General features: G+C 39.3%; 2 protein-coding genes across 4 annotated transcripts in view; one reads left to right on the top strand and one right to left on the bottom strand.

The window, feature by feature from the left end:
• slf1 (SMC5/6 complex localization factor 1) overlaps window positions 1-5,063 on the bottom strand; it is a 33,610-nt gene extending 28,547 nt beyond the window's left edge. Inside the window, exons 1-9 of the mRNA XM_086173469.1 lie at window positions 4,863-5,063; window positions 4,433-4,544; window positions 3,072-3,150; window positions 2,013-2,238; window positions 1,724-1,877; window positions 1,243-1,362; window positions 1,026-1,091; window positions 367-513; window positions 3-172 (exon numbers count right to left, since the gene is read on the bottom strand). Coding sequence (XP_086029595.1) covers window positions 3-172; window positions 367-513; window positions 1,026-1,091; window positions 1,243-1,362; window positions 1,724-1,877; window positions 2,013-2,238; window positions 3,072-3,150; window positions 4,433-4,543 — 1,073 coding nt within the window. The 5' untranslated portion in view covers window position 4,544; window positions 4,863-5,063. The remainder of the gene's footprint in view (window positions 1-2; window positions 173-366; window positions 514-1,025; window positions 1,092-1,242; window positions 1,363-1,723; window positions 1,878-2,012; window positions 2,239-3,071; window positions 3,151-4,432; window positions 4,545-4,862) is intronic.
• Window positions 5,064-5,403: 340 nt separating this feature from the next.
• The window catches only part of kiaa0825 (KIAA0825 ortholog), a 116,441-nt gene continuing 94,532 nt past the window's right edge, over window positions 5,404-27,312 (top strand). For all 3 annotated transcript variants that reach the window (XM_086173878.1, XM_086173879.1, XM_086173877.1), the window contains exons 1-6: window positions 5,404-5,696; window positions 8,323-8,475; window positions 15,132-15,300; window positions 15,628-15,822; window positions 15,993-16,178; window positions 16,341-16,665. In XM_086173878.1, the coding sequence (XP_086030004.1) occupies window positions 8,345-8,475; window positions 15,132-15,300; window positions 15,628-15,822; window positions 15,993-16,178; window positions 16,341-16,665 (1,006 nt within the window). In that variant the 5' untranslated portion in view covers window positions 5,404-5,696; window positions 8,323-8,344. The remainder of the gene's footprint in view (window positions 5,697-8,322; window positions 8,476-15,131; window positions 15,301-15,627; window positions 15,823-15,992; window positions 16,179-16,340; window positions 16,666-27,312) is intronic.

The raw sequence follows: 27,312 nt of genomic DNA, 5'->3' as shown, positions 1-27,312 counted from the left end.
ACCTGATTGCTGTCTTTAGAAAAGGCCACAGGCCTGTCTTACACTGTGGACACTGTAACACCTGGGTAAAATATTTTTTCACTGCGTGTGGAGCCATCCATGGAGGATTGGTAAGAAGCAGGTTATACATGACCTCCTGGAAATTTCTCAGGAAAACAGTTGTGGCTTTACCCTGTGACAAAATGAACCAATACAGGTGGATTGAAAAACACTGCATGTCCAGTGTCAATGCATGTTTGATCAAGGGTGGATTCTTACAATGTCAGATATTAAGTTCTAAAAAATATTGCATAGAAAGAAATATGTAAAGCATCTCATTGAGGCTTGTACAACAGGCTTTACGCAGTGTGATATTTCTGGTCCTACCTGCTGTGCATAGTCTAAGAGTGAGACCAGGTATGGTGCCGGGGGCAGTTGGCCTGGGAACACTGCACTTCTGATTGAGTCTAAGGCTTCTATGAAGAGACCGCACTCTATCATCGTGCCAACATTACCGAAGTCTGTTTCTGCTGCCTAAATGTAAAGTACAACAATGATAAAGCATGAGGGGTATGTGCAAGAAAAAGGAAGAAACTTTGCACTCAAAGAAAAGGACAGCAGAAATAGTGAAAAAGACAAGGGCAGAGGGCTAATGGAAACTGGAACTGAATAAGTATCAAAAGTACAAGGGGTCAATCCCGACTGTCAGTTATTGGCAAACAACATGAAGACTCAAAGAGTAAAGAATGGAAATACATGGGCACTAATAATAGCAATCTGATGGAGATTCACTTGGGTAAGGTATGGCTAGGACAGCCGAGGGTAATGTTAATAAGCATGCCAATCAAAGCTCTCAGATCAGCTGACAGTGCTGGTTAAATCAGTGACCTGCGTATGATACATCGTTGCACTGGATGCCACTTTCCATTGAAATGAATGACATAAAGGAAATTGAATGACCTGATCTTCTTTATGAAACATATGGATATTTTAGAGCTACATAGAAGTGATCAAGGACTTGGATGTGGGTACATATTCATGTCTACCTGTGACTGTGGACGGTATGGGTCGTGGAAACCCAGAAATTCAAGAAAGCAGAGTCTTGGTCGGCCCTAAGGCAAAAAACAAAAACAGAAATAATATCAACTATGTGAAATGTAACAGATTTAGGCCAATTGATGTAGACTTACCAACATTTCATTCACCAATAATTTAAACACTTTGTTTAATTATGTTAAAGTAGTGCATTGATTAAAAAAATACCTCCATATGTGTGGCATAGTCTCTGAGGTCTGATTGTAGCTTGAAGAAGTCATGGTCCACAGAAATGGCCCCTTCAGATTCATTGTCATCCTTGTTGAAATGCTTATCTACATAATTGCTCTGCCAAGAAAAAAAGAGTTTATAAAGGAAAACACAAAGGTCCAAAAAAAATGCATTTTTGAAACCTCATAAAAATTGTGTTGAACAAGCTAAATGTTAAAATAAACCTGAGGTTTCCAAACATTTCTTGCACTCCATGATTAAGATACCAGAGACTCTGGATCCCACTGTCATTTGAGGTACTAATAAGTTACTCTAAATGCTCTGGACATAGTTTTAGGATTTCAGAAAGCAAATATTAATTTGAATAATAAAAAACAAAATGAGAAAAACTTGAGGAATGTTATGGTGACTCCCGCCTCCTAGAAGTAGGCCATTATGGTTTTTAATCATCTCTTCTACTTTGGTTTACTAAACTTACCCCAAAAAGGTACTGGACGATGTAGCTGACAGGGTAGCAAGGAGCATTGTGAGCGTTTGCATCCTGAGTGATCGGTTTAGCCATGACATGAGTGATGGAAGCATGAGACGGGGGAGGACAATTGTAAACTTTGGCCTTCCCTGCTTTTAGGAGCCTAGAAGAAGTTGTTGCAATATTAATATATTAAAATGGTCATGTTTTCAATTTATGCTATCTGCAAGAGCACTTATGAAACTACATGAATTCATTTTAATTTTTGAAGTAGCATCTTTGCTGCTTGTTACTTCACCGTTTGAACATGGCTTTACGCGTGGGTTCTTGGACCATCAGAAGAACCCTCCAACCCTGGAAGGCCCCTTTTATTCTTCCACTGCCCACCTTCTCCCGCCACTGTCTAACAGGATAGAGGGAAGACGTAGCACCTGTGGAAATGGCTACTTCATAGGGTCCCTCTGGGAGCCAGGAACCATTTTTAACACTGTCTAAAACAAAGTCGGGGGTCACAACCCATTTTCCTGGTGAAAGAGAAGCAGTTACAACAGTAAATAAAGTCATCCATCTAAAAATAACCATAGTGGAGTTCTATCAATTGTTGAACTGATAAGCTGCAATAAGTAAAGCTCAGAAAAACGAAGAACTACTCTACTATTTTCAAATTCCTCAAAGACTGTGGCCATTTGCAACCACTTGGAATTAATAAGACAGTGACAGACTAGTTGGAAGAAGTTTAGTCATGTGTGTAATCCAAATGGAACAAGGGTTTTCACAAAGGGGCTCAAATAGATGATAATACTCAAAATCAATTGATGTTAATAATTCCAACAACATGACTGAACCCACAATTATCTTGGGCTCTATTTGACACCATGTGAAACATGTGGCTCAAGGTAAAACTCTTTAAAGAATAAAATGAATGAACACGAGTTCTACTTATCGATGTGTATTTTATAATGCTTTACAGTTGAGTGGTCTGTCCCAAGCAACTTGAGCCCACCAACACAATAGCCTCATCAAAATGTCCATTATGGAACATGTCAGCTTTATGACATTGCAGTCCACAAATCACATCATAGCATCCTTTATATATATGTGTGTGTGTGTGTGTGTGTGTGTGTGTGTGTGTGTGTGTGTGTGTGTGTGTGTGTGTGTGTGTGTGTGTGTGTGTGTCAAAAACACTGTTGTATCAAAAACATTGTTGCCAGGGGTGCATAAGATTCATGGCTAATTGCATAATCAAAAAAAGCCGCATTTAACTGTTTCATATTTAACTGATTAAAAAGGTGATTATTCTATCATGATATTGGATGAGTCATGTTTGAACATTTATGATAATTATAGTATAACAAACCTGCAGCACAGGATGCTAAAAACTTCTCGCTGGACAAAACCTGAGGAACAATGAGGTGGGTGCTGGCATCCTGGTAGATCTGGAATATAACAATTTCACCAGTATATGAATTTGCAGAAGGTCAAACTAAGACGTGACTTTGAAAAAAGCTGGTTTGCATACAAATTTGCAGCCTACAAATCCTGAATAGGAGGTAGTCCTGCCGAAAGAATGTAGCTGAACTGGTTTCTTAGTCTGACTGTTTTTTTACTTGATAGTAGCATTATGTAAATTCTACCAGCTTTCATTCATTGTCCATGTCACTTATCCTAGATGTAATTGGGCAAGAAGCGGAGTTCACCCTGGAACAGCCACTAGTTGTTCACAGGGTCACGTTTAGAGATAACGACCATTCACTAGCCTGGACAATTAAGGGTCTCCCATTAACCTTCAGCATGTTTCTGGACCGTGGGAGGAAACTGTGAGGCCCAGCGAAATCCCAAACAGACACAAGGAGAGAATGTAAACTTGAGACCAAAGGGCCCCATTCAGGATCAAATTGGGGACCTTCCTGCTTTGAGGTGGCTTGATTTTTATAAAACTTGGTAGTAAAGGTAGGGGCGGAACCGTGGTGCAGTGGTTAGTGCTTTGGCCCTGGTTGGATTCCGACCAGGGGACCTTTGAGTGTGGAGTTTGCATGTTCTCCCCGTGTCTGCGTGGGTTTCTTTTGGGTCCTCCAGTTTCCTCCCACAGTCAAAAAAGATGCGGGTTAATTGGAAAAAAAATGGTAAAATTGCCTCGAATGATTGAGGGAGTGAATGGTAGTTTGTCTATATATGTGGCCCTGTGATTGACTGGTGATCAGTCCAGAGTGTGCCCCGCCTCGCTACATGACAGCTGGGATAAGGCTCCAGCATCCCCCGCGACCCTGAGTGCAGGATAAGCAGAAGAAGATGGATGGATGGATGGATGGTAGTAAAGGTGCAAGCATCAGCAACAGCATGATAAAAAGTATTCAATTTGATGCATCGAAAAAATAATTAAAATTCACAGGTCCATGCCCTGCAGTTAGCAAGATCCCAGGACAGTTTTGGGGCAGCTCCAGACACATTCATTAATCACAAGGTCTCTGATGAAGTGAAAAGTAACTGCCATGCAATTTCATCAAGCATTTTAATACAGGAATAAAAACAAATATCTGTCTTCTGAATGACTGCCATAAGCTAAAACACAGCTCACTATCTTGACTTGAGGATCTTTCTCATTTCTGCTTCAGACTCTTGGACTCTCATTTGAAGGACTAAAACAATACTTTGTGATTTAGCTAATATTAACTTACACTTTCTCCTGAAGCGCTTTTAAAGATATTCATATGCACTTACAGAGCCCCCGATATATGTTCCGCCCAAAACATGAATTCCCTGGATCAGAAGTCTCTTAGTATCTCGGATCTTGATCCCAGAGATCTGGAAAACATGTCTGGAACTCTCCATCCTAAAGAGGGAAATACAAGTCACCGAAGGCAAGCTGTATATAATTCAATGCATTTAATCAAGAAGAAGTTTTGGTTTTATAGAATGATGAAAACCAACAAAAATTTAACGCAATAGACAAAAACAGGGAAGCAGGTATTTTACTTTAATATTGATATTGACAGGGACTGGTCAGACAACACTGACCTTTTCTGGATTATGTATTTAAAATCGCGAACAATATAGTTGTAGTCTTGCACACAGCTGACTAAATCGGCTACCGTAAATGTTTTTCTAGAAGTCTGTTTCTCAATGTTGTTACAACCGGTCAAGAAGATACCTTGTTCATGCCACTGATGTTTGTGTCTGTAGTTACGAGCTGACGCGCCAAAACTCGAAACAACCCTTTATCCAACACGGTAACAAAAACTTCCGTGTGTTCGGTACAATTGTTCTACGATGTGATTAACTTCTCAAAGTGTAACCTCGACGTCGTTGCACAAAACATTTGACAAACATTTGACATACGTTGAGACGTTTGTACGAGCTCAACGCCCATAACTACCATGTGTTGACGGCTCCGCGGCACAGGGAATTTAGATAGAGGGGGGTGTTTTTAAAACAGTAATATGTTAATTTTTGGAAAATAAATATTAATTCAAGTATATTTCGTTATAAATTAAAATTATATTAAATTTTAAGTAAATTATTGTACTAAATGTTGTTTGAATAGCTGGAAATAGCTGTTTTCATTGTCGCTTTAGAACACTAAGCCCCCATTTCATTTTGGAGTGGAGCGTTCCTTGTAAGCGGAAGTTTTCACCGAGTTACTTCCAGGTTGTTGTCACGGACGCTTGCTCTTAGAAAAAAAAAACAAGAAAATAATCGTAAACCTTACAGTATCTATTGATTAGCGACAGTATTTCCTGTCGTCTGGCCTTTTTAACATAACGTCTCCAAAGATATAATGCTTATGAACCCACATTGGTGTTTACCTCATTGATTCATTAGTATTACAGTTAAATACCCTGTGACTTATTTGCTGCGTTGATATTGACACATGTTTATTTCTTAGCATCAATGTTAGAGTTGGCGATAGTTTACGATGTTCATTTTGGATCTCTAAAGGATTAAGATTTCATCGAGAGAAGATTAAAGAGGGTTGTTATGAAAGGTAAGAATCTATATTGTTAAAGGCAATCTCAAAGTGATCAAGCGCAATGGCTGGCAGTCCTTGTAAAAATACAAATTAAAGTAATGGGGGGATCTCAAAATATTTACCCTCCCTAATGAATTGACACGTTATGCAATACATTCAAAATGAATGATTATTCATAATGTGTTTTGATAATTAGTGACAGACTGAGATGTCTTTGGATTATGTGATTTAAAATACAGACAATAAACAAACTGTTAAACGAAATCAGTATTAATTTTTATATATATTGTAAAGGCGCATTTAAAAAATCATTAGCAGTGTCAGTACAGGTATAATTAATTTAACCATATATATCTTGTCTGCAGATACATTTTTTAAATTTTCATATACTGAAAATGTCACCACACACTTAGTAGTATATATTTTATAAACATCCTATGGTATGTCAGGAGTAAGACAAACCACATAATGTGAACTTCACCATTGTAAGTGTTGTCCTCTTTTCAAAGGTTGTTATTGACTCATTACTCAAGGCACTTTAATATCATTGAATGATGATGATTATTCTGCAAAATGTCAGCATCATGTTATATCGGAATTAGGTCATGTATTTATCACCTCTGTGTAGGCTAAACACAGAGGTATGTGATTTTTCTGCACTGCAATTTCAAGAACATCATACATAACATATTTTAAGAAGTATTATGTCCACATAATTCCCTAAAGGAAAAAAAAGATCAATTTTTCCACTATATGCCTGCAGAACTGAATAAAAATCTACTGTATCACAGCAAACAAGGCTAGACACGTTCCAACCCCACTACTAAGGAGACAGAACTTAAAGTGCAAAAGCTAAGCAGTGTCGCAGGACTATGCGAATTAAACAACGACAGTCAAGCCAAGCTCCCCTCTGGGCAAGAATGAAGACGTTCTTAGTATTGCGAGCTCATAATACACACCTGTTTAATCTATTGTGTCTCCTTTGCAGTGTGCTGATGGGTACCATCTTTGAAATAATGTTGACTTTAGCTTGACATGCTCTTAGTAGCTTGAAAACGGTGGCCCGGGGGGATGCGCTGCTAAATATTTCAGTACAAACTCATTACTGTAAATGTTACTGTGTGTTAGACTACCCAGAGAACACCCAGAGTGAGGGAGATAGGACAGTGATGTGTTTGTGTCATGTGCATGTGAATCTATGATCCCTGTGTTGTAATAACTGTGGAGTTGATGTCTTTGGCAGCCAGCATCTTAGCAAATGGCCCAGTTCTCCCTGTTGTAAGACTCTGCAACACACAGGCCACATCTGGAAAGAGCTAATGACACTGCAACATGATTTCAAGTACCACTGTACTAATAAAGCTCTGTGTGTAGCTTGGACAATTTTGGCATATGTAGACTTAAATACAGTATACGCATTCCTCAACAGCTGATATGTTTGAAAACCATAAGGGAAACACCTGATAAACACACACAGCTCCTGTACAACTCCCTTGTGTTTTTGATCTCTCCCTCTCTCTTTCTCTCACTCTCTCTCTTCCTGTCTTTCTCTTTCTCTCTCACACCAACACACACACCGTGTCTGGCTCATCCCATATAATTACAATGTTGAGTTTCCTAATCCATGGATTGAAAATCGTCTTGCCTTTTAGCAATGGCTGCTCATAGACCCCCTTTTAGACAGTGAAGCAAAGGGAGTGTGATTATGAGGGGAAACAGAGAGAAGAGAGAGAGAAATAATAAAGGACAAGCTTAACTGGTGAGGCTGTCAGCAGAGGAAAATAATATTTGTCCAGCTGGACAGGCCTCCCTTTGTGTTGGCTAAATGAATGTTGAGCTTCCTGTCTGCCCTGTCAGGGAGAGTGGCATAGACTGTATGCTGTAGCGAAGCAGCAGAGCAGAGTGCAGGGAGGTGTTTGGAGTTTGACAGGGATTATTAAAATCATAGCAGATGATGAGGAAGGGTGAAAGGCGGAATGTGAGAGAGGCAAATTGACACAGACACTCTCCATTACCTTCCACTTGACTAGTGTTGATGACAATGTTGATATGAGACCCAGCATTGCTGCATTGGTATGATTTGCTGTTTGCACGAATGGTTGGGGCCGCAGAGTTGAAAGGTTGCTCTCAGTACCAGCACACATTTAAGGATTTGAATTGTTTATTTCAACACGTAACTGAATGGCATGTCATCTTTTTGTATGTTTGGTGTATTTATTTTCTATTCTATCAAGTATTTGTTATATTAGCAAATGAGCATGGTTATGAGCCTGAAGTAGTGCATTTTATCAATATTGTTGATTGGTAGCTGCCTTCTATTTCAGATGTAATTGACTGTGAAACCAATTATAATATTTCTTTTTCAGAAAGTTTCATATTACTTGAAACCAAGTAATTTGAGTAAGTGTGTGTGTGTGTGTGTGTGTGTGTGTGTGTGTGTGCGCGCACGTGTGTTTGTGTGTTTCACGATTGTATGTTGCGATTACATGACAGTCTAGATTTCTTCAATTTTGATTTAATGATGAACCCATTGCCATTTTTTTCATTTTATGATTTCTTCATTTGATTCAGTAATCTTTGCCTCTCTATCTCTCTCTCTCTCATTCAACCCTACCTGTCGCTCTCTCTCATTTAAATTTAGTTCGGCCTCTCAACAAAGCAGTATGGATTGGCAAGGGGATTTTCCCGAAGAAAATGTGTTGGTTGAGTTGTTGGTTCCAGGGATCTCCAGTGAGCTGGACTTGGAAGACTTTCTGAAAGACACAGAGGAAAAACTCAAAATCAATGCCAACAGGTAAGTAGCCAAAGGACTGTCTTGATGATGTATTGATCATCCCTCCCTTACTATGTATTGTATTCTGTTCTTAACGAGTGATAAATTCATTTTATAAGCTATGATTTGAAGTTGAATAGTAAAATAACATGCAAGAAGAACTGTGTACCAGAGGGCGACATCTCAACCAATTAAGGATGAGACAAGCTTGGTTGTACTGTTTTAAAGAAGTTTAAAACATTGTCAAAAATAATGGTACAAAGTATGATACACTATTTTCAGTTATCTAAAGTTATTTCACATAATAAATATGACTATGTGAGTTATACCTCTTTCATGATAAAAAAATTACAATATAGTCATATAGCCATATAAGCCGTATAAGCCATATAGTTGAAGATTTTCTCTATTTGGCTCATCATGAGTAATATTTTCTTTATTACATTCAATCTATTATTAAAGCCGAATTGAAATTCAATTACAAGCAATGGTCTGTGTAGTGGACTTTCACACAAGTTTCAGTTTACTAATATATCGTAGAGAAATTTGGCATCACACATTTTCGTTATCTTTTCTTGTGATTGTAAAATTAACATTGTCTGTATTTATTTACTTGAAAGACATTATTCCATTCCGCTGGCTGGATCAGTCAGCTAATTTACAGTAAGGAGACTCAGTATTCTGTTCTATTGTTGTGAGGAATAATCTAATTTATCTAATTTCCCAAATTCATTTTGAACAGAATCTAGATTTCTGTCTCTGGAGCTGATCAAGGGGAACCTTGATAAATGTCTGCAGAAAATAAAATTCATTTTTAGCCATATACTCCTTACCAGATTTGAAACAGGATATTTTCATCTGTAATTATCCACTATAAAGAGTAAAGTGCCCCTGTGGCACTGCTGTGGAGGAATGGGAATGATCATCATTGGCTGATGCTGTCTTGTGTCTAAAATCTAGTAATTAAATCTAAAGTCTAATTATAATGGCCCTGAAATTAAAACTGTAAATGTGTTTTTTGTAGCTGAATAGTTGATTGTACATTGAAGAGTCACATGTGATAAAATGTTTGCTGGAACACTTTTTCTGCTCTGGTAATGACAACTATGTGAGGAAGACTAAAATTGGTCATTACTTCCAACAACTGTTAACCTCAGCATTGGGGTGCAGTCTCGATTTACAAGTAGTGAATTGACCATGATTGTTACAGCCTTCAATATACCCAAAATAACCTTGTGAGCTGGGTATGACCCCAGATGCAATACACCCTGATCAGTTCAGTGCAATATATGCCATACAATGCGGTTAATTTTTCAAAAGAAGACATCTTACATATGCCTGCCCAGTTAAAAATGTCTGCATTCATTTGATGTTCTCCTGTGCACTGTAACTCAGGACTGAATGAGGGATTTCTGTCAGCGACAGGATGGGTAATTCAGAAAAAGACTGATAAAAAGGAGGAAAAAAGGATAAAAGAAAAATAGAAATCTATATTTTTGGTCTTTTATCGTTTGTGGTGTTTTAAGGCTCAGGGCACATGATGAAGGGTGGGCTAAATGTAGTAAGTGAACAAAGCCTCACTCTGGCACCATTAGTGTCTGGGTCTTATCCCCCACTTCTCTGGCTCCCTTTCCCCCCACAATCTCCCTTTTTCTTTCCTCCTTTCGTCTAAATGGGAACATAATAATTGAGGATTCCACATCTTGAAACGAAAACCCTTGGGTAGGTAATTCAAGGCTTATTATAGAAGGCCGGGCCATTTTTCTGCTTTCTAAGCATTAAAGGGTTATTTTGTGTTCTGCAGATGGAAAGGGATAACCATTATGAGAACAAAGCATCTAGATAATGGAGAATAGGGCTAAAAATAAGGCAATCCTCCACTCACTGTGGGGGACCACTGGCCAGTATCTCTGTCAGGTTGCAGCTAATTTCCTCCCGGGTCTCTTCAAGATACCCCTTTCACTACGAGGAAATGTCTTGAAAAACTAGACCTTGCAGATCTCTTTTTTTCCTCAACTAGGGTGGCCTACAGACATCAACACCCTCATATACTCAAGTTCACAGCTCACTCACCTACCGCCTAATTGACTTATCAGTGTCTGATACAAATTACGGAAGTAGAGGAGAGGAAAGAGAAGACGGGAGATAGAGGAGACAGAGCTGCCTACACCTGTGAAGGATTTCAACCTGATTTTGGGTTCAAACTGACTCGGTTGCTTCTCAGATATCTCAGATTTGCCCAAGAGCTGCTCCCTAATTGAAGGAGATTAAGATAGGCTGACAACAGAGCTGGCACCCCGATAATTGAAATGCTGTAATCCATTAGTTTTCATCAGATGGGACAGTGGTGTGGAGCAAGGTTGGGTGGGGAGTTGTAGGTCTTCAGGAAAAGACCTCTAATGAAGTGTCAGCATAAGCCAAAAGATTACAGACATGCCTCTGTATTCACACGTTCAAACTAAATGGCTCTGATTACTTGTCTGTCAATTTTGATCAAGATACCTAACGAATACTTTTAAGTTTCATTGCGAGATTTTGTAATCAGGATTCGGCAAAGGAGAAGTATGTCAAATCTGCTGTCCATTATTATTTTTTTTATTGAAGAAATATACGGATCTGCAGTCCACACAGTGTGGGGTTGATTTTGAGTTTAGCAGTGTGTGACAGATTTGTCAGTTAATAGCTGTATGGGTTCTCTGGTATCAGTGTCTGGGTCTGGGGTGACTTGGGGCTGAGGGTTGAGGGCACTAAGTGGGCGACAGGCCTGTCCAGCATAGGATTTGTTTACAGCCTGTTCATTCAAACCCATTCATTTCTCCTCCCCAAGCAGAATGGGCCCCTTTGATGAAGGAGATATTTAGTTCTTAAGCAGCTGCTTTGGCAGTGACTAGAGCTTGGGCGTTTTTGAAAGGGATCTTTATGCCTCCTTTGCCTACAACCCCCCACCCCCACCTCTTGTAGGCAAGCAGAGGGGAGCAGAGTGCGACAGGCAGACAGCCCCACAGCAGCCCACCCACACTAAATTAATTCTGACAAGGAACTTAAGATAACGTCAAAGCGCTGACTAATCGCAGGATTGGGTTTCTGTAAGTCAGGGAGCTGTGAAATGTGCCATCATATCTAATAAAAGACCTCCGTTGCTCCCATTCTTTCTCTCAGTGGTGGTGAAGATTGGGGGGGTTGGGTGTGGGGGTTATGGTGTCGACTGTAGCAAGACTGGCCCCAGAAACAATTAGATTTCTCTTCTACAGAACAAGAGCCAGAGTGTATATCTGTCAATCAGCAAGTGCAAAATGATTGACATGTTTGTCAAGAGGTCTAAAGAATCCTTTTCCTCTCACTTTTCTGTCTTTTTTTCTCATTCTTGGTGTCTTTTGTTAAGGTCTGCTGCTGTGTTTTTTGCCATTACGAGTTCATCCTGTGCTGCATTTACTCAAACAGTTGAGTGGTTTTATTTCCTCTGAGTGCTTTGATTTCTAGCCTTTTTTTAACTTTTCTCTTTTCCCATTCGCTTTATGTCTCATTGCCTGGCATCAGGGCTGCTGGTGGTAGAAATCATCAGTTTCGGAGCTAATCCTGGCAAGTCGATTAGGCTGCAGGTAGCTTTCACACTGGCGGGCAAAAGGTCACAACATTGTAGCGAGCTGGATGGACTTCTTGACACACACCATCCACATTGACTTTATAATATACGGCACAAGGCCCTAAGGAGAGGTAATTGAAAGGAGCAAGTTCAGAGAGAAAATGTAGTACGAGTTTTTAGAAGAGAGGATAAAAAGGGAGAAGAGAAAACGTGTAGTGCCAACTGGAAAAAGGAGTTTCCAGTTGATGTACCATTTTGAGCATAGTATTTATTTGGGTGAAGCCAAGAGTTAGCTTATACTATGGATGATTATATCTCTCCTCTCAATATATGGTCCCATGGCTTGTCTATGTCTACATATAGTGGATGGGATTGATATGAAACAGACAGTGCCAGGCTGACAAGGTGGATGTCCTGATGCCCCAGGTAGCTGCAGTTGAAATTGACCTAAATTGTGTTATAAAGTCCAGTTACTAGATAAAAAAAACTTGGCTAATGTTGCATGTATTTTAATGAACTTTAGAGTGGCTCGAAAGTGAGGTACAGATGGAAGCCCATTTGAAACCTGCTGTCAACTGGAAGTCCTGGGGTGGAGCCCAAAACCAAAACTATAAACCACCATAGGTCTCTTTGCTCCAATTTAAACTACATCTTTATAGACTAGGTGCTCAGACAGAATCTACCTAAAAACATAGTTGGTCACATTAAATCCACCTTCTGTAATGTACATTTCCGTCAGATGTATGTTGTATGCAAAGTCATTATAAACATAAAGATGTAGCCTAATTTATCCAGGTTCATATTTCCGAAACGCACTCCTATATTTCCATAGAGAGAGTGAGGTCAGAAGAAGGCAAAGTTATTGGTAATACAAGTGAACCGAACTGTCTTTCCTGTTGATGTTTGAAGTACTTCAGGTTTATTTTACTCTTAGTAGGCAGCTTTGAGTTGTGCTGTTTAAGCTTGAACATTGCTAAACATTGCAACTAAAGAAGCCTCTAGGGAGGAGAAACATCTTCAAGGGAAGAAAGTCCAGTTGCTACAAAAAGAAATTTTTGACAAGTATTGACCTTGACCTCGATGACTGAGAACCGCCACAGACATATTGCTTAAGTTGTATTTTACCACCCTCAAAAACTAGCTGTTCTCGTCTTACATTATCTGTTTTGAGGGCATAATCTTTCCTAAACAATAGGCATATACCTACTTTTTAAGGTCCATGAATAGAATACTCATATAAACTACATATATAAATGGTAAGAAACAAAGTTAATGGCGTGTTAGTTTAATGACAGATTTATGGAATTGTGTAAATCGTGTGGTTTGAAATAAAAATCAATCCAGTAACATCAACGTTAGAATCAAGGTTTCTGTCAGCAGGTTTTTGTCAAGCTATAGATATATGCATCATCTAGCTTCACTTAAAGAGAAAGAAAGGGAGGATGATAGTTAAATGGAGAGAATGATAGCATTAGGCAGTGTTCGTTCGAGAGCACAGTGGTTTGTAACAGTCTATAACATTTTATCCCCTTGCGATTTTCCCCTCTGAAATGAAAATGTGTCAGATTGAACGGTTATTTGATGTGTTGCCATTGTAAGACATCTGGATACGTTAATGGTCCAGGAGCAGGCAGGAGGTAGTTTATAGACCAGCACTAGGAGATGTGCAGTGTGATGGGGAAATGGCAGAGGTTGTGTATCTATTGAAATAGAAACTTTTTGCATATTCACACATAGTTTTTGGGTTATGTTCAGTATATAAATATTATCTTTATGCAGTAATTATTTTTTTTCTAATGCTCAATGTAAGCTTTTAGTCAATGGAATATTGAATGTTGAGTCAAACGGACATTGTATTTTTGTAGACAAATTTAGCGTGTCAAATGATGTATCACAAGCTAAAATATGCAAATTCAGGGTAAAAAGTATAAGCACTCTGTCTACCATGTGAGTGATAGTGTCGATTTACATTTTAAAAGCATCTCATCAGCCTTTCATTCCTTTATTTTCTATCTCACTACTCTAGTTTGTTAATCACATCTCTAAAAGAAACAGAGAAAGGCTGTCTTGTTTGAATGTAAAGAATGTAGGTATGACTATTCTAACATCAGCACTGTCATATGTCTGTGGATATTTTTTCTTCATTTTGCAAAAGCAAAAGCAGTTAATCACCAAAGTATTTATTTTAGTACATTGCAGTCCATGAAATGTTTTGCTGTGTTCTTTCAGTCATTAATGCATCTTGAACATATAATACAAATATGTTAACAATGTTCATAGCAGTGTTGCATGGTAATTATGCAGGCATGTAATCCACCACATACATACAAAGATATGCATCTTTTAACATGTACACACACACACACACACACACACACACACACACACACACACACACACACACACACACAGAGTAAAGGACCCACAAGGTCTTACATTGGCAAATATAAATGCGTTGATTTGCATGGAAATGACTATGCAGGGTAGGCCCAAAGATGTCATTTCTAATCTGTCATATTAAAGGGGAAGGAGGATAACTGATGCAGTATGTTAAATTCAAAAGAGGGAGTGTTTGTATGTCAAGGAAAAGTAAGATGTGAGATGGCAAAATGTCTCACATTCTTTCTAATGCCAATAATGCCACTCCACACCAGACGCTTAGCACCCATTTATCTGCTGATATCAGTATGTTCATTACTGCAGATGCATCAGTACCTATCTCCTCATGCAAGAGAAAGAGAATGCTAGAGAGTGACAAAATATGATGTTGACTATTGGTCCATTCCTATGTTTAATATCAGATGCTTTTGTGAGCCTGTCAAGTTCCTTTTGTATGTTTTTCTTCTGCGTGTTTGATGTCTTTGATTATGTCTCAACAGTTCACACACCATCCCACTAGATCTTAGTATTTGAGCTTTGTTTGATTAAGTATTATGGAAAGATTAGTTGGCAATTTAGTTGGAATGTGCATTAGATGGATTGGCTGTTTTCCAAATGAGTTAAAATACACACATTTTGATGGTTTGAAAAAACTTTTTTGTGCATGGTTTCAACTTTTAGATTTATACGGCATATTTTTCTTCTTGTCCCTTAGAATTGAACAGGAGCTGATAGAGCTTCAGTCCAAAATGGGAGACTCCAGGTCAGGGGAGCGTCCACCAAGTCCTTCAGAGTGCTTGCAATGGTTCAACCTCAGAATGCACAGTAGCACCAAGTTTGTAAATACAGGGCATCAGGAGCTAATGGAGTTCTTCAGATGTTTGGTAAATACATAATTATGATGAAATTGATAAATGGATTCTTTGCATATTTCTAAAATGATAATCATATATTATATATTATAGCTGTTTTTTTATAGGCTTAAGAAATTTAAATTAGTCACAGCTAATGGTGATTTCATCTGCAAATTTTTCCTTTTTCTGAAGGCTATGGTTGGAGTAATTTTTCTTTTATTCTTACTCTTTGTCTTGTAGCGTTAGCATTTTTGCACTGCTGTGGGCAGATAAATTATGATTTCAACTGCAATGTTCACAGCTATCGTCAGGTATTACACGGTATTAACATTATCACTCCTCCTTTGCTCCTCCCAGCAACATTACCTGAGGTCAGAAGAAGATGGGAGAGAGGAGCTGACACTGCAAATTTTGCAGAATCTGTCATCCTGCTGTGGTATCTACTTCCCATGTACCCCTTCTTCGACTGCTTTGTCCTCTTCTCTTTGTCCTCAATTAACTTCCTCCTCCATGCACTTGGTGCATTCAGTCAGAGATGACTCTTCACTTGAGGTGATGAATGTTTTATATTCATTTTTTGTTTAAATGTGTATTTTTTTTATTTGAGTTCAAATGTTTCTTTTACATGAGAAAATTGACATATGTGGTCTTATTTTACCTACTTGTATGCTTTATGCTATTCATATTTTATGATTAAAATCACATTTTTGTGTTTAAAAAAGATCCAGGAGGCATGGGATGATGTGCGTCTCCAGTTGCGCCGCTATCTGCTGATGCAGCTGTCTTCGAACAGCACAGAGTGTTCAGGACAGGGACAACATTGCTCTCTTTCCATCAGTGAACGGATCCGCTGTCTGCAACAGCTTTACTTCCTTTACCCTGATTCCGAAGTGCTCACATATTACCAGGTATAGTAAAGTGATGAAACATCTTGTGAATATTACTGAATCCACTGTATAGATTTAAAGAAATATATATTTAAAGTAATTTCCAAATCCTCAGTTTTCTGTACCTGTGTGACAAACAGGCACAGATTATTTCAAACCTGAATATTACCTTTATTAATACAGGGCCTGAGGAGCCAATTTGTGCAGACTCTTCTGCACTCTGCCATAAGTTCCAGCCCAGGAGGTGTAACTGGCTTTGATAGACTGAGTGTAGGCTTTCGCTCTTTGGTCCCAGCTCTAACTCTGGCCCTGACAGAGGAACTCAATGTCCTTTCAAGACTAATAGAGCCACACGTCATTCTGGGTTTCGTCAATGCAGTCTACCTAAATACTGTGGCATGTGAATTAGCCTCATTGATGGAGAAAGAATCAGAGATGGCCCTGAGGGACAACACCATACCATGCGGCAAAACCAAAAAATACTCATCCAGGTCCCGGGCAACTGTAGGTAAGTAGCTCAATAGCTGGGTCATACTCTATATGATTTTAACAGTCTTTAAATACACACCCATTTGCCTTTCAATTGATTTTGTCTTATTCAAAGTAGAATATTTTCTTCCTGTTCATCATGTTTTCCATTTTTTCTTTTTATTGAGCTAAAGACAATGCTTTTGTAAGTGATGGTCAAAAACTACTTTTCCCATTGTAAATACTTAATTTTGCTTGTTCTCTTTACCATCTGCCTCACACTGTCAAAAAAGGAATAGTAATCAAGGAGGCAAAGGAATTTTGTTTAAGTACATTAAAACATGGTTTGCCAGTTGAATAGTCTATAATAGTGATGAGTGTGGATTATAAGTCAGTACTCTAGCCAATATCCAATGTTTGTCTGTACACACACCCACACACACACACACACACACACACACACACACACACACATTTACACACTTATGCATGTACACGCACACACATATACAGTATGTGTCTATGCATGTGTGTGTTTCCTGTATATGAATACTACAGCTTAAAAAGTAGAAGCTATTGTCATTTTTAAAAAGTGGTGCTTGTATCTGTGTCCCTGTGGAACAGGGAGAAAAGTGCTTTTACATCTGCCATTCTTCGATAAACACACCACCAGCCTTGCCTATGTTTCCCCCCCATCTCTCTCTTTCCATCTCCCTCTTTGGTTTTTACTGTCTCTCTACTTAAACGTGAGATGAGAGGAGGCAGCCAAGATAATTGGCCATGCGTCAGTTGGGCTGTTTGATCGCGTAACACGACCGAGGCTACACACCTACGTGCCGCTCAACAAGCCGTCAAATGTAGCACCGGAGGCAGAACACTGTTCCAAAGGGAGCGGGGGACCTGTGCTGTGTAATGATGGTAAAATGGAGCAGTTTTGCCTGCACTAAGTTTATGTGTTTGTGTGTGTATATGAATGTGTGTGACTATTAGCTGCTACACAGCTTTGAGGGCTACAACAGGGATTACATTTTTGTGTTCATATTTTAAGATGCCCCCCCTCCCAAGAAAAAAAAAGATAGAGCGAGAAAGAGAAAGAGAGAAAGATGGAGAGAGCAGAAGAGAGAGGGAGAGATGGAGCGAGAGAGAGAGAGAGAGCACTACATAAACTAAATGCCCATAGCTACTATGTAGCCTGAATGATAATACGTAATCTGCTTTCACACTTTACTGTCTATACTGTATGCTACGCCCATAATTGTCAAAGCAATTATGGTAAGGTTAACAAAAAGTGATTCTGTTTTCAAAAGCATCCAATGACTCTTCAGATCTACCCTTACTTCCCTGCTGTGTTATTGTTTATTCTTGCAGTAAAAGCAGGGAGTAGGTATATTTTGATAAGAGCCATGCCTGGGAGACTGTGCAAGCTCCCAGGGGAGCAGCACTGTCTGTAGCATCAGCCACTGTCAAACCACTGAACCATTTAACAGCGTTCATGGCAAGATCTGTCTCCTCTTTTAACCCTTCTGGCTCAAAGGCAGGCTCTGCCTAGACAGATGTGAAGGGTCTCAAAACCTCTTTTTCATTCCCCCCCCCCTTTTTTTTTCTCTCTGCCATCTCTTCCACATACATGTCCTATCTCACTTCTTTCTTTTCTTCTCTTTACGCATTTCTTGTAGTTTCTCCAGTGTAATGGGATGAACAGTAAGAGTGGGGAGTGGTTTAGACAGGTTGACCGGTCAGGAACAATGCAGGCTTTAGACCTTATGAACACACCTCACTGAGTTTGTCTACCAGTGGTTGGGCCAAGTCTGTGTAAGTGTGTGACTGTGTGAATTGCTGTGCTGAATTATATGATATGTGTGCGTATGTGCGTTTTTAAATTTTTATTATTTCTGAAAAATGTTTGATTGTTTGGTTGGATACATCATCTGCTGTGTCAGTGGTCTTTAGGACAAGAGTGTTAAGTACTAGTTTTGGTTTTACTACCTCTAAGCTACAGTGCAAATTCCTGTCTGCATGTTTTTTTTTTATAAATATGTTATTTGATACAGTCCCTCCGTACAGGCAATTAATTCCCCTCATAATTAAGCTAGATGTTCTTGTTCTGCATTCACTCCACTGCAACAAATACATTTTTGCGAGTGTATCTTTGTGTTTGAGTGTCTATACAGGTAGCTTTGCATGATAGTTTTGATCACCTTTTCAATATTTGACTTGTGCACATAGCTGATAATTTGACAGACTCAAATGTGTGTGCGTGCGTGCATGCATGTGTGTGTGTGTGTGTGTGTGTGTGCGTATGTGTGTTTGCCTGTGTGTGTGTATGTGTGCGTGTGTGTGTGCGCGCGCTCTAATTATGGACCTACTTGTGTGATCAGGAGTCATTTAATATCTCCTTTTTAAAAATGCATCATTAAATTTCCATATGGCATCAGTAATTTGCATTCGTATGCATTGGAGATACATGTTTTTGTAGGACATCAAAAGCTTTCATTCCAACTTCCCTGCATACACACATACAATTTATTCCCTAACAATAGACCACAGGGGTGAAGGCAAGGTTGTAAAATTCTGTTCAAACACTTTGCAGCCCCATTCTGATAGCATTGATTTGAATTCCACTTTCACTAATTTCCCTGTATGACGATGTTGGCAGCTCCCTATAGATAAAAAAAAATTGAGTTAGAACATGTATGGCAAGCACATCCCCCCAAATACAGCCTCCTCTCTACCCTTTCTGGCTCTTTGAACTCTTTCTTAGAGAAAGCACAGGAGCCTATTCAGTGGGGAAAGAGGTTCTGTAGTCACACGAGAAAGCTAGGCTGAGACTCTGGCTGGCATTGGAGGTGCTTGTGGGGATTGAGGCTACTTGGGAATGGCGTTTGTTAATATTTAATAAGAGCAGCTCCTCACTAGATCATATCTCTGCCTGAGTTTATACACACTGTCAGCCAGGGATGTGCACCTGCATACTGCTACGTAATTATGGGCTAGGTAGGGGGCTTTTGTGTACCTTTGTGTACATGTGAGCTTGTTTGTGTGTGTGCTTTCTCTTTATGGGTGATGCTTGTTTATACACTCTCTTCCTTGTCCTAGCAGAGAAGGAGAAGGCCTTGTTTAAGAAAGTTACCACTAAATCACGGCTCCAGTGTAATCACAGAAAAGAATAAGTTTCATGGCCCTTGAGAATCTGTATTGTGCATGCCATTTATATTTTTCCCCTGTTTCCTCCAAGTGGTCACAATGGCTTTTGTGTATCTCTTGAAAAGCTCAAGGATATGAAGATTTTGCTGGCACCTTTTATTGGGAAAGCAGAGACAAAAATGGCTTGCTTATTGAGAGCAGCCAGCACTTTGTGATAAAGAGTCAATGTGATTCGCCGAGGGCTTGAAAACAATAATGTGAGCAAGGGCACTAAACAAGTGGGTTTTAATGAAATGCTCCGATCTAGACAATACATTGCTCTGTGTTCTTCTTTCAGGCTGCTCGGTTCAAGTAGGCAGAGGAAGCGAGAAAAATATTAACCACTATCTCACTGTCAATATTCACCACAAAGAAAGACAGAAACAAGGACAGACATCGAAGGATGAAAAGAAACAAATATAATGAAGAATAAAGTTTGCCAGGCTCATATGTCAATACCAAAAAACACCACCATCACTATTATACTCATCTCTTAGGAAGGCATCGTAATTGAGATATCAAATATTACTACTTTACCCTTCTGTGAAGGGCAAGAGCAGTGCCCCAGTTGGACACTGCTCCAAGAGGAAGCCACAAGAGACCAGAGAGAGAGAGTGTGTGTGTGTGTGTGTGTGTGTGTGTGTGTGTGTGTGTGTGTGTGTGTGTGTGTTGTGTACATCTGTGTGTGTGTGTGTGTGTGTGTGTGTGTGTGTGTGTGTGTGTGTGTGTGTGTCCGCCTGTGTGTCTGCCTGTGTGTGTTTCCGCCTGTGAGTGTGCTGGGAAATCACAGCAGGAAGTCTCCCATAATAAGGCTGTCTGAGTGGGCACTCGGCCACAACTGACGATGAGGACCCTGGCTGTCACAGGGCCTAGCAGGCGGTCCAGTGTGGTTTGTAGTCTCCTTTCACCCATGTACACACACAGATGCACACACAAACCCTAAGGTACCTCACCTGCATGACCCTGTTTCACAACCTTAGCTTGAAACTCTAGAAAGAATGGACACTCAGTATAACAAGACAGAAGGAAATGCACAGCATATCTTTACAGATGTACTTCATTCAGACATTCAGAATTATGTAATTGAAAATGGCAGGTGACGCAAGTACTAAGAATATTTAGTCTAGTATACTGTGTGAAGGACTATATAGCATCCTGCAATGGAAAACATTTTTGTCTTATATCTGTCTTATTTCATTCTGAAAATTCAATACTATGTGACAATAATTGCATAAGTAGCATCTCATCAGAATAAAGCTATTATTTTAAAGACCCTGGAATAACCATATGTATTAATGAAATCTTTTCCAAATGGTATCGGTGAATAACTTTCTTATGAAAAACAAACATATCGCAACAATTTTTTATTTTTTATTTTGTGATAACCTGCAGTAAGATTCACCATTCCTAGCAGTTTAAATAAAAACGGAATAAATGGTAAATGTGGCTTGTTACAAAAGAAAACCTCTTTTAAGTTCATGGAAGAACAGTGTTCCATTAGGAAATCTTTGTTTTTTACCAAGAAAGCAACATAAAAGGCTATAAAGGATTCCATTAACAACCCAGCTTGTACATGGATAACAAATAAACACAGTATTCCATTTCATTCCTGAATGAGTAAGTGAATGGTTGTCTGTCAGTATAGATGGCCCTACGATTGGCGACCAGTCCAGGGTGTTCCTCGCCTTCTTGCCCGATGACAGCCAGGATAGGGTCCAGCATCCCCCACAACCCTGAGTGCAGGATAAGCAGAAGAATATGGATGGATGGATAATGGAAAACCATTAATGCAAGTTTATGACTAAAAGCAGTATGTAGGTGTCAAAACAACAACAAAAACATAGCTGCCATACAGCGATGTATAACTGCCATGGAAAGTTTATTTGAATCAAGTGAATGGTGTTGAAAAACTCCAGTCAGTATCAATAACAAGTTTAGCAAATTAGTGAAGAGATGCAGGTTGTAGTAATATGACTTTGGTCACCTTGTCACTGTAGCTATTAAATTGTGTCTGTAAATATGTGTGTGCACTTTGCCTTTTTCATGTTAGACCAAGCAGGAATTTCCACGTCTAACATATCCGCACCTCATTCAAGGTGTTAATGGTCTAAACATAATCAACATAGGAGTTCAGTCACATCAGTGCAGTGCTGTTTTAAGAATTCAGTATATGATCTCACTGAGTGGACGTCAGGTAAGATATTTTCACTGGACTTTTTAAACTTTTAGAAAAGCTTCTTCCAATTGTCAAACATCCTGTTTTGAAAGCAATAATTTGATTGAGATGCTGCAACAGAAAAAATGTCTTTTATGCCTCCCCACCAACCCCCATGCAATAAATATCAAGCTAGACGGTCCAATGAATCAGTCAACACATTGGTTCAGTTATAGTTGACCGCAAATTTTTTGATTTTCATATTAAATTTTGGGTTATAGATATATATGACTGAATTGAACCCAATTTAGCATTGCCTTCAACAATTTCAAACCCAGCTGCTTCATATAAAAGCTCTCTTATGATACCAAGGGCTCTTAATGGCATTCTGAGTTCTGAGATGAAGCCTTAAATTTTTGTCTTCAAAAAAAGAGCTCCTTTATAGTAAGAGGTTCTGAGTTGAACACCCTACTTTCCATGGAAAAAGCATTTGGTATCAAATCAAAACTTTAGGTATCAAAACAAAAAAAAAACAACAAAAGGTCCCTCTCTTGCGATTGCCATTTTTAAAAAATATCATATTTTGCAAGTTTTTAGTTTTTTGCAGACCAAGTTGTATTTGTTATTAGCTGCCGAAGCATGTACCTGGTACTATTTTCAGCGTCTGTGTGTGCATCACACCAGCTTTGAACAGACCTTGTTTGATCGGCAGATTTCCATACCCTGGGCGCACACAAGTACAAGATACAACAGGTGTCTGTCTACATGATCTCAAAGTGAAAGCTGAGTTTGAGAAAGGCTTGTGGTCTATGTAAGTGCACTGGGAGCATGTGAAGTAGCGACTGATCCAATTCCCTTTAAGTCCAATACTCATTGTAGTTTGTATTACAAAGATGTGATGTTAACACCTTCATTATTTACAAAGTGAATGACTTTATTAAAGTGAAAGTTTACACAGCTTGTCTCATATTTCAATGATTCCCTGGAACTTGGGGGGATGATGTTCTGTAGACTATTGATTGAAAAGAGGATGATTTAGAAGACAGTGCTCCCTTAAAAGCTTACTTAAAGATAATACTGCATTCCAGACTATGAACATTCTGTAATACAAAAAGTCAGTCATGGTGGTGACAGTATCATGGTCTTGGGCTTTTTTGCTTCTGAACCTAGTTGACTTTCTATAACTGGGGGAACAATTGGTACCACTCTCAGAAAATCCTTTTGAAGAACGTCTGTGTCAGTCAAGTAATGTAGTATGACAGTATTCAAAACACTCAAGTAAAACTAATGCAAAAGCAATGGAACACCTTAAATTCTGACTTTAATCCAACTGAGATACTGTCAAAAGATCATAAATGGGCAGTTTGTACAGGAACACATTGCAGTGTGACTCAATTAAGACAATTCTTGGAAGAATTTTGAGGCACAAGTCCTCCATGCAGATGTAGAGGGCTCATCACAAGTTTTCACAAATGTTTTACAGCAATTAATTTTTCCAGTGGTGGCTCGACTAGTTATTATATGTCAGAGTCCAGTTACTCATTCGCGTAGGGGATAAAGTCTTCAGATAAAGGCTTCTCATTACCTTAAATACATGGAAAGGCAGTATAAATTTTGCTCTTCATGTTGATTCACATGCTATGGATTTTTTTATACAACATTTTCAGGTAATATAAAAATGCTCAAATGCAGCACATGAGCAGAATTAAAGAAACTGTATGGAGGAATACACTTTTTAAAACACTATGCTGTTGTTGAAATGAATAAGTTGCATGGAATGTTGTGTTTGGACAATTAAAAAAAAATTGCTGTCCTTCTATATGCCACTGTTTTATTATCATACTCTTAGAAATTATGATACAATGCGTTTACCTTTTTTATTAAGTGAGTTATTACTATCAATTTGTGGTGTCGAGTACTGAAAAAGAAGCTAAAGGTAATTCCAAATGATTTTTTTAAATTATTCATGAATTAATGTTAAAATGGAAAAAAATAAAAGAAAAAACAAAAAAACATGACCATTATGATATGGCCAAAAAAATTTTGATTTTGGATTGAGACATTTTCTTTTTAACATTTAAACAAAATAGCTCACCATGGATTTCCCACTTAGCTTGTCACCAAAATCAAATTTTGCTGAGGCCAGATGCAAATGTTGGTCATACACAAATACACTTTGATCATATAATAAAAAAAAACTGAAGGCCAATTTGGCAGTATGGCAAGAGAGAAGAAGACCACCATTCTGATGGTCTGATTTACACTTCAGAGGAGCAGAATGAGAGAAAGAGAGGAGATGAGGGACAGAGGATGAGAGAGGGAGAGATGCTGTGCTGGAGAGAAATTAAATCAGTGGCTAAATTATTGCATGATTGCCCATTCCCCGAAGACTTGGGTATCATTTGGTAGAAAGTGTCTAATAATTGGTTTTCGGCCATGTCAGACACATGCAATTCCCTCTACTAATGGCTCTGTTAGGAAGAACTGGGCCTCCTGGGTCAGAGAAGGACAGAAAATAGCCAGACAGCAAAAAGCATACTATGCCCTTCTTTTTTTCCAGATAAATGGGAGAACAAGAGAGAAAAGAGAAGCAAGGAGAGGAAGGAGCCAAGGAGAGAATGTGTATTTGAGCAAAGAGGAAATGAAGTGGCAATAAGTGCAGCCAAAGGGGAAATGCTTTTCACCGTGAGTTTAATACATCAGTCTGGGGATTTGGCAGCCCGCCACACAGCAATTGTTTACCTTTTTGCTCACTGGTTGCATCTGTTCTGTTTTGTAAACGGCATTAAACTATTCGCCCGTAAACACTGGAATCAATAACAACTGCTCAGGGAATTCCCTTTTCCCGCCCCTCTGTCTCTTTCCCTCCTTCTCTTCCCCATGTTTTCATCCCTTACCGCTACACCACTACCCTTTCCCTTCCTCTAGATCTCCTCCTCTCTCTCCTCTGCCTGTTATCTGCCAGTCAAGAACAGTGTGTTTTTGTGGGTGTGTTTGTGTTTATAAACAGTAGAGTGAGCGAGCGAGAGAGAGAGAGACAGAGAGAGAGAGAGAGAGAGAGAGAGAGAAAGAGAGAATGTGTGCATGTTTTAGACCTGGTAGTAGAATCCACAGGAGAACCAACAGACAAGAAGGGGACTGATGGCTCACCAATATACCTACTCCGTTTGGTTTTGTTTCCCCCTTTTTATTACATTGTTGTCACGATTAAGAAGCTACAAACTGAGTGTCCACTGCCGACCACTGTTCCCACTCTCCCACAAATTCGCAAATATCACTCATTTTGCTTGTAATCTTTAGACCAGCTTACATATAATATCTTGCATTTATGGCATCTTATCTGACACTCATCACAGTAGAATAGCAAAACACCTATTTCTCCTCAACATCATCCATACTATAAAATCATATAAGGAGCTCTTTTATAACCCCATGATTTTCCTTGTTTTCAACCCTTGCCTTCCCTTATTGATTCTTTGTATAGTGACCTTAGTTTGAACCCTTTTGCCTGCTAGTTCCCTTATTCACTGTGCTGTATGGGGCATGCTACATGAAATGCTATATGACACACCTGGGTGCCTTTAAACACACCCTTTCCATCAACCAGCTACGAGAGCCTCGATTTGGCCTCACCGTTGTGGCAAAGATATAATGACGTTTAGATGGCTGTAGACTAGACCGCTATTGCTATAGGGCTATTTGGCTAGGAAGACAACGACAAATATCTCTGTAAGGTAGCTTGATGTGGGGCTGTGGCAAGCAGCTAAACATCAAGATGATGGGTAAGTATAATATGGTGAAGTTCATAGGCTGATGATATGAGTGGATGCCGAGAAGGACGAAAGCAGAGATGGTCAAAAAAAGGTGATGATCAAGATGAAGTGTTGTTTAAAGGACTCTACACTTATTATTGTATTAGTCCCCCGTGGGGACAGTTGACATGTGTGGAAATTGGAGCTTTTTGAGAATTTGGTAGTTCCATCTCATAATGGGCCATCTCATTCAGTGTGGATTACTCTCTTTTGAGTTTTTGAAAGCTTTAATTTGTTCCATCACTGAATCAAAGAATACTCTAAGTTGATTTGCTGGTTATTTTAGAAACAGATATGATTAATGGTGCATGAGTCAATGTGCAAGCTGCAGAGCAGAGCTGGCACGTGAGTGTCAGGCAGGTCATGCATGTACACATGCAGTATAAGGTAGTCTCTGAAGCACAAGCTCCCTCTGGACCCCATTACCACAGAGTTGCCAAGCTGTGGACCTCTGTAGCTTAATTAAACACACAGACACAGACACACACACACACACACAGACACACACACACACACACACACACACACACACACACACACACACACACACACACACACTCACACTTACAGTAAAACATACAAACAAAAAAACACATATGCAGTCACATGCCACATAATTGTACTGCTACACATTTGTGATTTCATAAATGCAACATTGCACAGATAAACATCGATAGACATATACACTTGGACTTGCAAACACAAATGGTTATTTTGTGTTTGCAACTTGAGGTCAGACTATACCCATGATGACCAGAGTCTGGCTGGAGAGTGGAAATTATCTTGCAAGGCTACAAGCAGATGTGAAAATGTATGAGAAAGCATCTTCTACAAATCAGGTTGTTAATAATTACCTACATTGTTTATACATAAACATGTTTGTGTACACCCACACAAAAGTGAAACTCCTGTCACTCTTATGCATTCATGTAAGCACACACCAAGCACACGGCATGCACGTGGCCCGTGCACACACCCAGTGTTTGTGTCAATCCTCATGCATGATTAAACCATGTATCCTTAGGGAAAGTGTGTTGTCATATCGTCAGATTTTGTTTAACAATGTGACAAAATTACATTAGGATCCAGAGGCAATAAAGTTACAATTATTTCACCCCAATCCTCCCACGCGACACCACCACCATTCTTTCTTTCCTTCTCAACATGCAATCATCGCTGTGCTTTCATAGTCAAGGCTAATACTGAGCTCATCCATTCCCAAATGTCTTTGGAGTGGAGGAGCTCAGTTAAGCGGACACACAAAAGTATTTGTGCATGTGTCTGGGAGTATGGCAACGCATCTCCCAACCACCCATTCTCTAGCTTAATGCGGAACATCCCCTGGGTGATGGCTTTGGCAGCCTCCAAAATGGGAAATCCATATTTGCCAAGGGGGTCATTGCTGGGTTAGGGGGGAAAAAAAAAAAAAAAAAAAGTTTTGTACCAAGAGACAAGGATGTGCATGCATGACTTCTTGGAGAGCAAAGTTTTGCATATTTTTCACTCTCTTTTTGTTTATTTTGTGCAGTGGGAAAAC

This window comes from Fistularia commersonii, chromosome 26, assembly GCF_037954325.1.
Source record: "Fistularia commersonii isolate RoL2024-O1a breed Wild chromosome 26, RoL_Fcom_v1.0, whole genome shotgun sequence".
NCBI lineage: Eukaryota > Metazoa > Chordata > Actinopteri > Syngnathiformes > Fistulariidae > Fistularia > Fistularia commersonii.
Note: the sequence above shows the minus strand (reverse complement) of the source record. Positions and strands in the feature narration are given on the sequence as shown.